Source organism: Pistacia vera, unplaced genomic scaffold (assembly GCF_008641045.1).
Source record: "Pistacia vera cultivar Batoury unplaced genomic scaffold, PisVer_v2 Contig936, whole genome shotgun sequence".
In the NCBI taxonomy this organism is placed as follows: Eukaryota; Viridiplantae; Streptophyta; class Magnoliopsida; order Sapindales; family Anacardiaceae; genus Pistacia; species Pistacia vera.
In genome coordinates this window covers 285,406-299,457 of record NW_022196819.1, presented here as the reverse complement: position 1 = coordinate 299,457, position 14,052 = coordinate 285,406, and the positions used below count along the sequence as shown (strand labels likewise).

General features: G+C 34.4%; 1 protein-coding gene across 8 annotated transcripts; it reads right to left on the bottom strand.

Moving 5' to 3' along the window:
• Positions 1–2,099: 2,099 nt before the first annotated feature.
• Positions 2,100–13,208, bottom strand: LOC116120466 (oxysterol-binding protein-related protein 2A-like). Of its 8 annotated transcripts, none has more exons than XM_031406412.1 (12): positions 13,079–13,208; positions 12,544–12,995; positions 10,296–10,658; positions 8,499–8,595; positions 6,713–7,158; positions 5,361–5,516; positions 4,564–4,731; positions 4,308–4,448; positions 3,897–4,127; positions 3,670–3,789; positions 3,097–3,287; positions 2,100–2,596 (listed from the first exon to the last, which is right to left on the bottom strand). In XM_031406412.1, the coding sequence occupies exons 2-11, from the start codon at positions 12,946–12,948 to the stop codon at positions 3,108–3,110; spliced, it is 2,307 nt and encodes a 768-aa protein (XP_031262272.1). In that variant the 5' UTR covers positions 12,949–12,995; positions 13,079–13,208; the 3' UTR covers positions 2,100–2,596; positions 3,097–3,107. The 8 variants fall into 8 exon arrangements, 7 of the variants coding, with proteins under 7 accessions (XP_031262272.1, XP_031262274.1, XP_031262273.1 ...); XM_031406414.1 differs by having other exon boundaries at positions 2,101–2,596; positions 3,670–3,783; XM_031406413.1 differs by having other exon boundaries at positions 2,101–2,596; positions 10,296–10,655.
• Positions 13,209–14,052: the final 844 nt, after the last annotated feature.

Here is a 14,052-nt window from a genome sequence, read left to right as displayed (position 1 = left end):
ATGTTGATCAAGTAATTGAGGTTAAGCTGCTATATTGATTAAGTAATTGTGATTGAGCTATTGTTCTGTGCTGAAATGCATTAAGTTCATTGCTGGAGAATTTTAGTGCTGGAAAATCTTTTACAGCTGACTGTTGTTATATGCTGAAAAGTTACAGTTAGAATTGTTCTATTTTACAATTTTATACAATTTCACAAGCCTGGAAGATTTTGCATCTGCTACTGTTGATTTTGGTTCTTTGACATACTGAAAATTCAAGCTACTACTCATTTACTAATGTTGCTACTACTGTGCTGGAAATAGTTTAATTAGAAGCACTCAGTGATCTGTTTTGAATGGCATCTGAGTTGTTCTATGGAGGTTGAATTTACGAGGGAATGTTAGGATATGTGAAATAGGCAGTTAAGTAGTCCTACTTGGTTAATATAAGTTCAATAGAGGTTCAGTTTACCAGGGAATGTTAAGAGTATGGAGGTTCTTTGTTAATGCATTTAGAGGACAAATTTGTAAATCTCATTTAGGCTGACCTGTTGACTTGTTGACTGGGGTCAGTTTGTATAAAAACAAACTTTGTAACTGTTTCGGGTTAAAAGAAATAATACACGATATTTCCAGAATTCTTTCCCTCATTTTCTCTCATTTTCTTGCAATTTCTCAGCTACTTTCCTGGCTGCTTTCTTGTTGATTTCTATCTCTCATTGGATAAATGAGAATGTTATTATGTATTTTTTTAAGCTTTAATAGTTCTTTTTTTCTCACTTTGTTGTTATCTAATGTGGGTTTATAAGGACAGGTTAGTAGCATTACCTAATAGGCTAGTTTTTGGGTATTCCAGAAGTGTTCAACCCATAGGTTATTATCCGTTATGTGAGCTCCCCAAAGGAATGGGTTATCCCACTATGTGGGCCTCCAAAACCAACCAAAGGGTGAGTCGAGGCCAAGGATGGTGACAAGGGTTAGACGACTAAAATGGACCCCTTTAAAACCCAACCAATGTGTGAGTTAGACCAGCTAATAATATTGTTGGAAGTGACGAGAGCCTCACATAATTAGGTTGGGGAGAATGTTATACTTCACATTGGTAGACACTATTAAGTCTTGAAAATATAAGGGTGAATACTAACATCACCTAATACAGGGGACGGATCTAGAGTATATTAAGGGTGGGCCATGAATTTTTTTTTTAAAATATTTATATGTAATTTTTTTTTTTTTTAATGTCAATTTCAACTAAAAACATAGAATATGAATATTATATGTTATTAAATTTTATTTTGGTTCACCCTAACAAAAATTTCTGGATCCGTTACTGACCTAATAGGCTAGTGTTTTGAAAAGTTGACAAGCACCCAACGTGTAACAAGTGTTCTTATTGAATATCAAGTCAGTGACAAGTGCGCTTATTTAATGTTTGGTAAGCTGAACATTTGTAATTTTGCTAATGTAAACAAGGATTTAGGCAAATATTGGTAACAAATGTGGTTAATAACATTAAATGTTACGTCTTCAACACAATGTCAACAAAACATCCGACTACATTTTCTATTTTTCAAAACACCACTATATGATTAATTTGATGAACCAATAGTGAAATAGCATAACATAATTAACCATTCGCCTACAAATCCACTGTACACCATTAACCTAAGTTTTGAAATTAATATCATTTGAAATTCCTAAAGAGTATTTGCAAAAATTAGAGGAAAATCAATATTATCAACTAACATTGGATTGGCCAAGTCCTAAAGAGTAATTGCGAAAATTACGAGGAAAATCAATATCTTATCAACCAACACTGGATTGGTCAAGTGTTAAAGGCTTGGGGCTAAGGGGTTTGTTCTCCCTGTGATCTATTCAAATCACAAAAATAGTTACTAATATTGTTAGCTACAGACTATAAGGCTTACCCTGTTTCGGAAGAGAGACTAGTTAAAGTACGCGTAAACCATCCCGAACACCCCCGATAACAAAAAAATCAATATCTTATCTTGGTGTTTTAATATCTAGTACAAGCTTTAATTCAATAGATTAAGAAAGAACCATAGGTATATATCATATCTTCTGACAATCATGAATACATTTAAAATTAATCGATTACTTTTCTTATGAAATGTCTCTCAGTCTTCCCTTGACTTTTATTATTATTTCACTATTGGTACAAGGGTGGGAATTGATGGAAGGGAAGTATGACAAACCATTGGTTCACTTTTAGCGATGACAAGAATACATCTCTTTTTTCTTTTTCTTTTTCTTTTTCTTTTTCCTCATTTATTCCTAACAAAGAAATACAAATAAATATGGAAATGAAATTGTCAGCCAAAGCCTACCACTATAGAACTATAACAAATAATCTGTGGAGAGCGAAAGAGGGAGACTACATTACACAAACAACCCCCCTGCCGCATCAGAAATTTGACTTGACAATTTTACAAGGAAAATATTAGGCTGACCAATTTTTCATCAATTGACTGAAAGATTCACCCCCAGCCAGATGTCCAAGGAAACTCAATTTTGTCAACCCCAGACAGTAATGTTGGTGGCAACATCCACACCACTGTGGCTCTGAAATGGCCATGAGAACTAGCTCTACCTCACTCTGCATTATCAACAAAGTTTAGCCCAATCAGGTCTCAACAAAATAATTTATGCTACAAAACGGTAAATTTGACCTATGTTAGCCATAGGAATATGTCCTTTCTCTCCCATCTGTTTGGATCCCAGAGAGGGCAAGGAATTAGGGGAAAATGGGAATGAAAATTGCTTAGGAAACTTTCTTCAATAACCCAATTACTCCTTTTACTAGACCTTTTTTGTTGTGGAAACAGAAGGCAATCATTTAAAAAGATTGTTTTTGTGAAAACATACCGATTCTCGATATTTAGTCTTAGACAAGGATCAATCATTTAAACAATATCCAGAGTCTTATGCACTTTTAGCTATATATAGAAGCGGGGGGCTTTTGCTGCTAAATAATGCGCTTAGAAGCTTTTACCATAGAATGACAAAATGTGATATATAACAGCAGCAGGATAATCAAAGCAAATTGCACGCCTGGAGTATGTATTAACGTTGTTCTCAAGTGAAAAAAATACACACCTTATTTAAGTTCAAGAGCCTTCAGAGGTATGAACATCATCTTCTTTAAAATCTACAAAAATATTTGGACATCCATCCCACTTGCACTGTTCTCGAGCTTCCCAATACCCACCAGCATAGAGATAGGGTCCATCTTCACCTTCCCTCTTGAACCATCTAGGCTTCCATCCATTCTCTTGTAATTTCCTTGACTGATTAAAATAAGAGAAAGCATGATGAATAAAAGAAGCTGCACAGTCATTGTTTCATTAATGTAAACTTTGATATTTAAATCACACCACTTAAGACAGAGATTCTTGCTGATAAGTCTTACAATTATGAAGATAGTGTAATATTCAAAGTCATAAAATGATTCACAGTATAAATGATCTTTCATGTTCATCCATCAAGGAAAAATAGTCAACATGATTTGCAATCAGAAATTTCTGCACAAAAACTACATGTAAATAAATATATAATTTAAGCAAATAATTGAGCATCTTTCGTTTGCAACAAATCAAACAAGAAACACAGAATTCAAAGAAGTTGGAATGCATACCATGCAAAAAAAATTAGGAAAGGTACTAAACATACCATTCTTTGTCTCCTTTCCAGCCGCTGCTTCTCCACATTGGCCTTCTCATATTCCCCATTCTCCAGATGACGCTGGTCTGGTCTGAGCCTGGAATCCGTAGGTGGAAGTTTCTCCTTAATCCGTGATCAAATACCCGGGATCAGACACAGCTATAAGAAACAATTAGATATGCATAAGAGGAAAAATGAAATTGCATATGAGATTAGATTTAATACACCATCTCTACCTGCAATCCTGGTGTTAACTCATTTACTGTGATCGCAAACGATGTTAAGTTGTACCGAGTGAGGTTAGGAGGGGCCTTATTACTTTTCCACAACAAAGAGGCATTTGATGAGAAACTGCAATCCTTCGGCTTGCCAGTCCCATCACCGCTAGTATAATATATGTTGTCATCCCATTTCCCAAATAATGTAGCTACCTTTTTCCCTGTAATATCTTCAACAAATCCATTGACCTGGGGAAAAGCAGGGACATTATCAAATGTTCAGCATACTTGTTTTTGAATTTTGATAACATCCTCATGTTTAGCACAACATGTAGATCCACACAGATGTAAATCAAGCAAGTTTACAGAGTTCTAATATTTCCTGGATGGCAAATGGAGCAGAAATTGCCTAAAATATGGACTACTAACCTGGTGGGGATTTCGATCAAGAATAGACTGTTCTTTGAACTTGAGTTTGCATGAATATTCACGATTACCTTGAACATGCATCGTCCCATGGTGATCACAATATATTTTACCAAGGATAAGATTGTAAATACTTGTTGTCACCTAAGACAGCATGAAAATGTTTTAATGATTTGTGTACAAACATTAAAAAGGAAGCCAAAGATCACAATAAATGAGTTCAATATGCCCCAAAACCACAATCATGCAGCAGGCTCACCTTACTCCACTGGAATATTTCACCATCATCAAACTCTAGGGTCAGAACTCCAATGGGATCAACCTGAATCGACCGTCCCCAAAATTTAGTGCGGACATTGCTCTCACCCCAAAATTTCCACCCTTTACCTTCACAGTGGCAGGCAACGATGGTTGGGTGGTGACTGACCTGCTCCATCTTGATATATAAGTGAAATATGTTTTGATTTAAGAAAGAGAAAATGAAAACATAATGTAACACATCACATTTGTATTAAATTGTAGAAGCCCAAGAAATTAAACTACATCTGAATTCCTACATGATCAGTGCATCATAATAGAAAATATGAATATCATGCCTTCCCCCACTTCCAGCGCTTCTAAAGAACTCTTACACAATATTTAATTAATTTTTAATCTCTCATACATAATCAAGACCAGCAAACAAAACTTCAAAATTCTTCCTAAACATACTTTACAGGAAATTTCTCATCTTAGGTATGATGAATCTTTGACAAATTATATAGTGCCTCTATAAATGTAATATGGCAGTTTAGTCTACCAAACGAAAACAAAAGGTACTCTCTTTTTTTTTTTTTTTTTTTTTTTTTACTTATCCCAACCCAGAGGACTTTTAAAACACGTCATATTCTCAAAGCACCAAGTCTCTGCCAAAATAGTGCATTTTCTCCTAATTGTTGAGAAGTTTAAAAATGTTCATCTATTAGCTAATTGATCAATTTAGGCCAATATAACTGCTCCATATTATATTCACCACATGTATGATGATACCTCTGTCATTGAATTCTAGTTACTGACCTTTTCAGAGAAGAACCGAACTCCTGCATCAGGATAGTCAGCTTCATAAGTTTCTCCGAGTAAAGGATTGAAGGGTTTACAATGCCTGCCTTCAGAGGAAGCATATCCAGAAACAGCGAAAGCAGCAACATTGAGAACCCTTAGGAGACTGTTCCCCTGATATCAAATCAGAAGACCCCAAATGAGTAAAGTGTAAAAGTTAACAGACATAAAAACAATATCAGTTTTTAATGCTCAAAAAACAGTCAAAACATGCCAAGAAGTCCTGAAACAGAGGCAGATTTGAGAATTTGATGCACATAACCAACAGGAAAAAAATATATGTATTGTTTTCCTTTCAATTGTAATGTAAGCCATAGACAATGCTGGTAGCCCTTGCCTCGGAACCTGAAAAGCTACAGCAGGTAGAACGGGAGTAGCCCATTCCTGAGATTCAACAAGCAAACTCCCTGTTTTATAGAGGGGACTTACACCTGGCTATTATGACCCGTGTTTATTCTTGAATTTATGACAGGTTAGTATTATAAAGGATATAATAAAACCTGAAGCTTACAAGAGCATTTGGAAGAGACTGATTCAATATATACATTATAAAATATTGTCTTGAAATAATGAACCAAGAAGAGCACAACTTGAATAGCTTACATGCACAACCCTTCATATGGACAGTATAATAAGCATGAATTAAACTTCTCACATGGAATTAGTTTGGAGGAAAAATTTGTTTTACTTAAGTTGACAACAAGAATTACTATGAAGCAGAAAATGCAAACATTGATAATGCATAGAGCTTCTTATCAGAAAAGTATTAAGAGAAATCTGGTTTAAAAAGTGGGTGTTGGCCAATATTTCAGTCCACAATACTTGGAAGACATTACACTAAAAAGTTGGCCTCAGACTATAGAGACAATACCTGAGAAACAGAAAAAATGAGATCAGTTTTTTGAATCCTTGATCACTATAAAGTACTCATTTGCTTGAAAATTTTATAAGAAAAAGAAGTCATTAATCATCATCAAAACATGGATAATTCATTTTGATATGGATGAGAAACCAAATGGAGAAAACTAATTTCCATGGATGCATGCCCTATCAGTTATTTACCCAAAATTTTGTCATGGTTTATATCATTTGAGCAAATATAATTCACAAAAACTACCTTCAAAAATATCATATCATAAAAGCATGTAGTGGAAGGAAATTTTGCAAAAAGAAACATATAATGTTCTAACCACAGAAATTGGAGTCTTATACTGTAGAAATAGGCACACATGTTGTAAAGTATATGCACATTATTTAAACAGCATAGCCTATTTAGATACTAAGAATTAATGTATCTGTTTAAGCCTTACCACTTTCCCATACTCATATGCTCGATCCAGAAGATAAGAGTACTCCAAATCCTCAAAACATTTCTGAAGGGTTGATATTGGTTCATTAAAATAAACAGGCAGACAAACTCGTGTTAAGTCTTTTCCCACATTATCTTTGATCATAGACCAAAGACTGACACCTTTCTCTTTCTCAACTGGATCAGGTAGCTTTTTTCGCCTTTCAATGTGTGGATATCTCGAATCACATTTTTCCTTCTTATCATGCATCTTGTCCACATTATCACATTGGTTTCCAGGTTCTTTATGCTTCTCTGCTTGAATTGTAACTCCTCTTACAGACCCAGAACTAACAGAGAGTTCACTAAAATACTCTCTTGTGTCGTAAAAGGACATTTCATCCTCATCTGATACCTCCTCAAGCTCTTGTTTCTCAACATCATCAGATGACTCAGTTGTGCTGCATTCTGTAAACCAAAACAAGATGTCATGAAATATGAGCATGGAGGAAGCAGTTATAAATAATCATAAATAGATCAAATTATCAGCAACAATCTTCAAGTCCATAACATAGACTTAAAACTTCATTTGGAACTTTAAGTTCAGAATGAAATTAATAAAATACAGGTAGATAATGAGTTTGTGATATTTAAAACCAGAAAATAACATGAAATTTATAACAAAAGATAAAATATGATATTATTGTAACTCTGGATGAATGTATCCATTGCCTTTAAGCTTTGAAAAAAGTTATTTGTTGAAGGAATTTAAATTTCCAGATAGAACTCAATCTTGGCAATGAATCAAGCTCCAAAGGCATCCAATGAAATTGCACTATTATAGACTCTAAGGCAAGAAACAATAAATCCATTGCTTTCCCCAATGCAGATAAGCTTTTCCTTTTGGTAGTGACAGCGTTTTGAGGGTCCTCAAACGGACCTCTTGTGACATTCTCTTTTTCTTTTTCCCCATTTCTGTTTTGTCCAAGTGATGTTTGTTTTTTTTGCTATTTTCAGCCTCTATCCCCACACCGCACCAAAAAAGAGAGGAAGAAAAAAACACCCAACATGAACCCATTGAACTTATTTTTCAAACAAATGATCGATAGAACCATGATTGGTTCAACGTTTCAAGAGAAATCAGTTATGTAAATAATATGACCTTATAATATCCACTTATATTGCAAGCAAAACCTGGAGGAGATGATCAAATGTTGAACCCTAATCACTCATCAAAATTTTCTTTCTCAGAGACAAAGATTATAAGGAAAAAGGAAAAAAATTAAAGAGAGGTGAAAAAAAAAAAGGCAGACTACATGAAAAAGGAATAGGCAGTATACACAAGATACATAACTATTTCCCTTTTTTATGCAGAACCGATAAAGCTAATGCAGATTAAGAAAACGGACACAACATTTATATTCGCTTTCTATTGACAGAATCTGTAATGCTGAAGATGAACAACAGTTGATAGCAAAAAATTTCAAGAGTGGGATGATCTTTAAGCTTAAAGGCTTAAAAGAGAATACATAGTGATTTCCAGAGAAAACGTATTTTCAATCTCTCTTTGATAGGAATGCTTTCAATCTCTTACAGCACTCAATATCAAGAACCCCTTTAACCAATTTGTTTCAACTTAGCTAAGCCCAACATTTTCCATCACAGAAGGGACTATAGATGTCCTGGCATGATTTTCTTTTCAACAAATGCTAATTCTTTATACTAGTACATAATTACTTGTAAATAAATTGTATTTCAATATATAAATATAAACAAGGAGAAGCTTAAGTGATGGATATTGAAAGTACCACTATATTTTCCACGCCCTAGACTGGACAATTCATGCTTGGTCAAGCGGTATTCACCATCATGAATTCCAGAGGCATCAGCTTCAATATTAGCAGCCTGCATATGAAAAAGAATTTTTTTCTAAGGTACAACAGATATGCACATAGATATATGGTATAATCATGCAATTCAAATTTGCAGATATATAAAAGGCAGCCAAATTAAACAACAAAAAATGGAAAGAACAACTGTTACGAAACACTGAATTTTGAAACACATGAAAAAAGATAACAAGCAGCCAAAGTTTTCACTCAATACCAATTCCATATTAAACTTGAACAAAATTTCAAAACTTAAACCAATTGCATATCATTAAAAACAGGCACTTTTGACACTTGTTGCAAGCATTTTGAAAATCGCCAAAAATAGAAAGCTGCCAAGAATTTCAAGCTAAACCATTACAATATCAAACTTTGACAAGACATCAAATATCAACCAATGAAATATATCTATAAACACACATACAAGCACACATAATTGGTGGCTTTACATTGAAAGCCAATTAGTTTGTTGCTATTAATATCAAGGTCCCTACTTCATGTACAGTTACTCCCTTTCATTATAAATTGATACTCATTCTAAAATAACAAATTTAGTGAAAGGTTTAGTAATGTTTCAGTCTATTAAAAAAATAAATCACTACAGGTTTCACACACATGTGGGGTCCTTCAGCAAAAGCAGAAAAAAGAACCTAAATTACATTATTTACAAACATAAAAAACACTATGTTTTTGTAATTGTACATGTATCTTCTATTAGTTTCTCATATACTGAAGGCTGAACCAAGCTCCAACACAATTACGAAATTAAGAAAGTTTTCTCTCACTAGATCATTCGATCTATAGCAAACTTGAGAACTCTTTGAATAGAGGAAATGATCAAAGTCCAATCTATTCAGCTACATGGCCTCACTGGAAAATCTAAATGCAGGCTCAGAGAGAAAACCTCATGGGCAGGTAGGAATACAATCAAAGCTGTAAAAGCTTCAATTGTTCAGATTTTCAATCACCAAATCACTGGCAGAATGGTCCAAAATTCCACATAAGTACCTAATCCTCTATTCTTTTTTTGATTTCTTACCTCAATATTGAGTTCATAAAATGATAGGTCCACTACTTAATTCCATCATACAAACATCATTATCTCACAAAGTTTTGCTTCATGATCAATCAAGAATACTGGGTCTATAATAAGCATGGTTGAAAAGGTAGACATTGAGATAATTGGATAGAAAAAGGGCGAAGGCAATTCCATGCTGTTTCTAAAAGAGCTAATTGAGGGAGATAAATAATCGGTTAAGGTGGCAAGGTTTGCATCAATAAGGGCAAAGAATACTAAGAACTTGATTTAAAATAAAAGAAGATGATGCAGGGTAAAAAAAGTTCTTAGAAGTCATTTAACTTACAGGAATTCACCTACATTCATAATAGGTGAATAAGAAAATCTTAATATCCACCTCAAGTTCAAGTAGTTGTGACTGGGATTTTGTTAGGTTAAGCTTATAGTTAGTAAACTTAAGCACAATGAACAGAATTATTTAAACTATCTCATGCACTCATTACATTAACCTATAGTCTAGAGAACTAAAAAATGGAAACGACTGAATTTAACCGGACTATTATAGTAGAAACAAAGGTTTGGTAAAAACTAAACTTGATTTACATTAAATTAAAAATTGTAGCTATTAACAAAAGAAAGTACTCATGATTGTTACAAGCATTTTCATTGATAAAGCATACTAATTATTAAGTTATTACCTCCAACTGCCTCAATGTGTCGAGCAAACTGGATCTATCTTCACAAAGAACTTTAAGTTGTCCTTGAATTTCAGAGAATTCGGAAAGCATAATCTGTTCACAGTCCTTCACAAGATTTTCATTGATTCCCTCTTCCACTAAGCGCTTTTTAAGCCTCTCAGTTGATACTGACATATCCTTTGGTACGAGGGAGAGACTATCATTCAGTGGTCTCAGTAAGTGTATACTTATAGTTGAGACCAAAGCTTGTATCCAGGCCACACGATCTCTCTTTGAACCAGTTCTCAAGTGTAGAGTCTTTGTAGCAGTAAATATGTAAAACCGCTTATCATCGGATTTGCTTTCCCGAAATGACGAGATCTGCTACAAATATTCAAATAAAATATCTCTGTGAAAAACGTGAAGACTTTAGAATTGCAACATCATCACATTGTTCAACACGAACATATCAACTATGAAGCATGAGTCAAACTATTACCAAAACCGTTTCCCTAACTAAGGATGAATAAATAATAGTATAAATCAGATAATGCCAAGTTGAAAATCTTGACGAGAGAAATAATGTGAAAATAAAAGCATCACCGTTTAAGGAGCTTACTACTATTAAACAGTAGGCTTACCCAGAAGCGAAACCAGTCACTTGAACTCAGTCTATCCTCCTTGAGGTCACCAAGAAATAATAAAAGCAGAACTCATTACCATAAGAGAGCCAAGTGGTTTTTAAAAAAGCCAAGAATCCTTATATGCTCCTAATGACGCCAACAATCGTCCGGCCGCAAAAATATAAAACATCATAACAGACTCGCAAACCTCCCCCCAAAAAAAAAACCACTAAGTGACATTAGAATTTTTACCACTGGCTCTAAAGAACACGGGACGAATTCAGCATTCAGATCTAGTGGTAAGAGAACGGTCTAAAAAAAAACCTTTGTTTTGCGGTCAAGAGCATCAAGGCAATCTTCAAATGGCATAAAGCCTAAGCTCCACCTACTGGTCTCAAGTCCCCACATTTATTCTTCTTTGTTTATTTAACTAAAAATAATGCCGAACAGGTAACCCACCGAAACAAGTCAAAGAACGCAAACACACAAAAGACGGTTGCAAACACAGAAACCCAGAAGAAATATCTCCGACCGGTCAAAATGCGGTCACTATTCACTGCACTGTTCCATCTTTTCTTTTTTAGATAACCATTGACGTCGTTTTACTTGAAAACAGAGGGAAGAGAAGCGTATTAGTTCGACGAAAGTAAAGAAAACACGGTAAGTTGAAGAATATGGTGGGATGGGACGTGAGGAAAATCAAAGAAAAGAATGATCATGCGATAGGAGAGCTCAAATCCCATCATCTAACCAACCAATACCGATCAAGAAATGATGTGACCATAGCTTATAACCTACACCTCCACCATAGCCTATCAAAACCCCTCCAGCCCACCTGCTGATGTGACCCACTCAACATTAACAACCAGTTAAACTGTAGAAAACCAGACTTTAAAGGTGAAAGATGAGCTTGAAAATCGAAATCACTAATCACTAAAAAGATGAGAGAGAGTCCTTGACAGATCACAGTAAATTATATGAGGAAAATAATGCTATAAACCATCGTTGCTTCACTGTTTGCTTTGCTCAGATATCAAAGCTTTCAAATAAATTTAATTTCAGCACCAAAAATGGAAAAAATAAAAATTGACAAAACCGGTAGTACTCAAAAGTAAAATTTAAATCAAATTATTGCCTATTTTAGCAACCTTTTCTATATCTACCGCCAAAGAGCGTCGTTCTATTGATTCATTTTTAGATNATGATGTGACCATAGCTTATAACCTACACCTCCACCATAGCCTATCAAAACCCCTCCAGCCCACCTGCTGATGTGACCCACTCAACATTAACAACCAGTTAAACTGTAGAAAACCAGACTTTAAAGGTGAAAGATGAGCTTGAAAATCGAAATCACTAATCACTAAAAAGATGAGAGAGAGTCCTTGACAGATCACAGTAAATTATAAGAGGAAAATAATGCTATAAACCATCGTTGCTTCACTGTTTGCTTTGCTCAGATATCAAAGCTTTCAAATAAATTTAATTTCAGCACCAAAATTGGAAAAAATAACAATTGACAAAACCGGTAGTACTCAAAAGTAAAATTTAAATCAAATTATTGCCTATTTTAGCAACCTTTTCTATATCTACCGCCAAAAAGCGTCGTTCTATTGATTCATTTTTAGATAATTATTGAATTTTACCTTCAAATGAACAATGCCAACATCTTTCTGCTGCTTCCGTCTAAAACCGCCACTGTCCATTCTGGAAAGGCGATTAGTGGAAATTTCTCCGATCAATCTGACGTCATCAGTGGGCGGAAGTAAATTTAAATACTCAGGTCGGTGAATCTTAGAATATGACAGCACACCGTTTTTCAACAAAAACCACCTGGATCTCCATCCCTTGCCGTAATTTGTCCACTTGTACAAAACTCCAGCAACCGTTCCCTCCGATCCTTGTGCATTGCCCTCAGATCCGTAAAAACCGGACACCGAACCAGCCGGTAAACTCCTCGTCCTGGACAGCCACATATCTGGTGACTGGTCACCGATGCCCGGACTTTCCAGTGAAATACAACATAAGGGATGCATTTCTTTCACCCGCATTTTTTGTAAAGATCTCAATCACACTAATCTCTTAACAAACAAACCACCTAACCAAAAAAGAAGAACCAATCAAATAAATACATTTAAATTGCATTTGAATAAAAGTCATCAGTAGAAAAGAAACACAAACCTTAGCAAAAGAAAAAGAAACATGAATTGAATCTACGAAATAAGAGATTGAGGAAAAGAGAGAGAAAGAGAATGCATTTTTGAAGCTTGAATTGATGGCAAAGAAAGAATAAATTAAAAATTGGTATAAGACTGACTGACTATTTCATATATTGTTGTGTTTGTGTTTGTATATTTATATGGCATTGGAGGTGCAGGCGGTAATTAAGAGGGTGGCAGAATGGTAATTAAATGACGTTCAAACTGAGTTAAAGTTTGAGAACGACTTGTTCTTCATTTTTTTTTCTACCTGTGGTGAGAGAGCGAGAGGGTATGGCAATTTATCGTGTTTCTTATCGGTAAAATATCGTTGCAGTTTTTGAGTTTGAAAAATGACAGAAGAGTGTGGCAGTTGATGAGTAGGAACTGAGCCTTTTTTTTTTTTTTTTTTTAATGCCATTTACTGCGTGATCATTAATTTTTTTTTTTCTAAATTAAATTTTGAATAAATTTTTCATTCAAATTTCAGTGTATAAAATTTAATATTCAATTACGAATAAACGTCATTTTTCCCCTAATCCTTATCCTTTCACAGTTACACAGGAGACAGGTTCACTTAAAATTAGGCTAAAAACTAGTACTGTAATAGGCAAATATAATTCAGTAATTTTAGATATAAGATTTATTGATATTAGATTATTTCTATAAATTGATTCGTAATAAGAAATAAAGAATTTATGATGTTTTTTATCATCAATAGATTAAATGTTTAAGTGAAAAAAAAAAAAAAGTCAGCAGATTAAAATAATTTAGTGTTGCAGGGCCCGTGCCTAACTTTATAAACTTCGATGAAAATGAGATAGATGAAAATGCAAAAGATGACCTTGTCGTGAAGTAAGCCTTTGGCTTTATGGAAAGAAGGGATTCACATTTACATTATTTTCTTGTGTAAAGCATACCTTACTACACTCATCTATCTTCATTTCTACTTAAAGT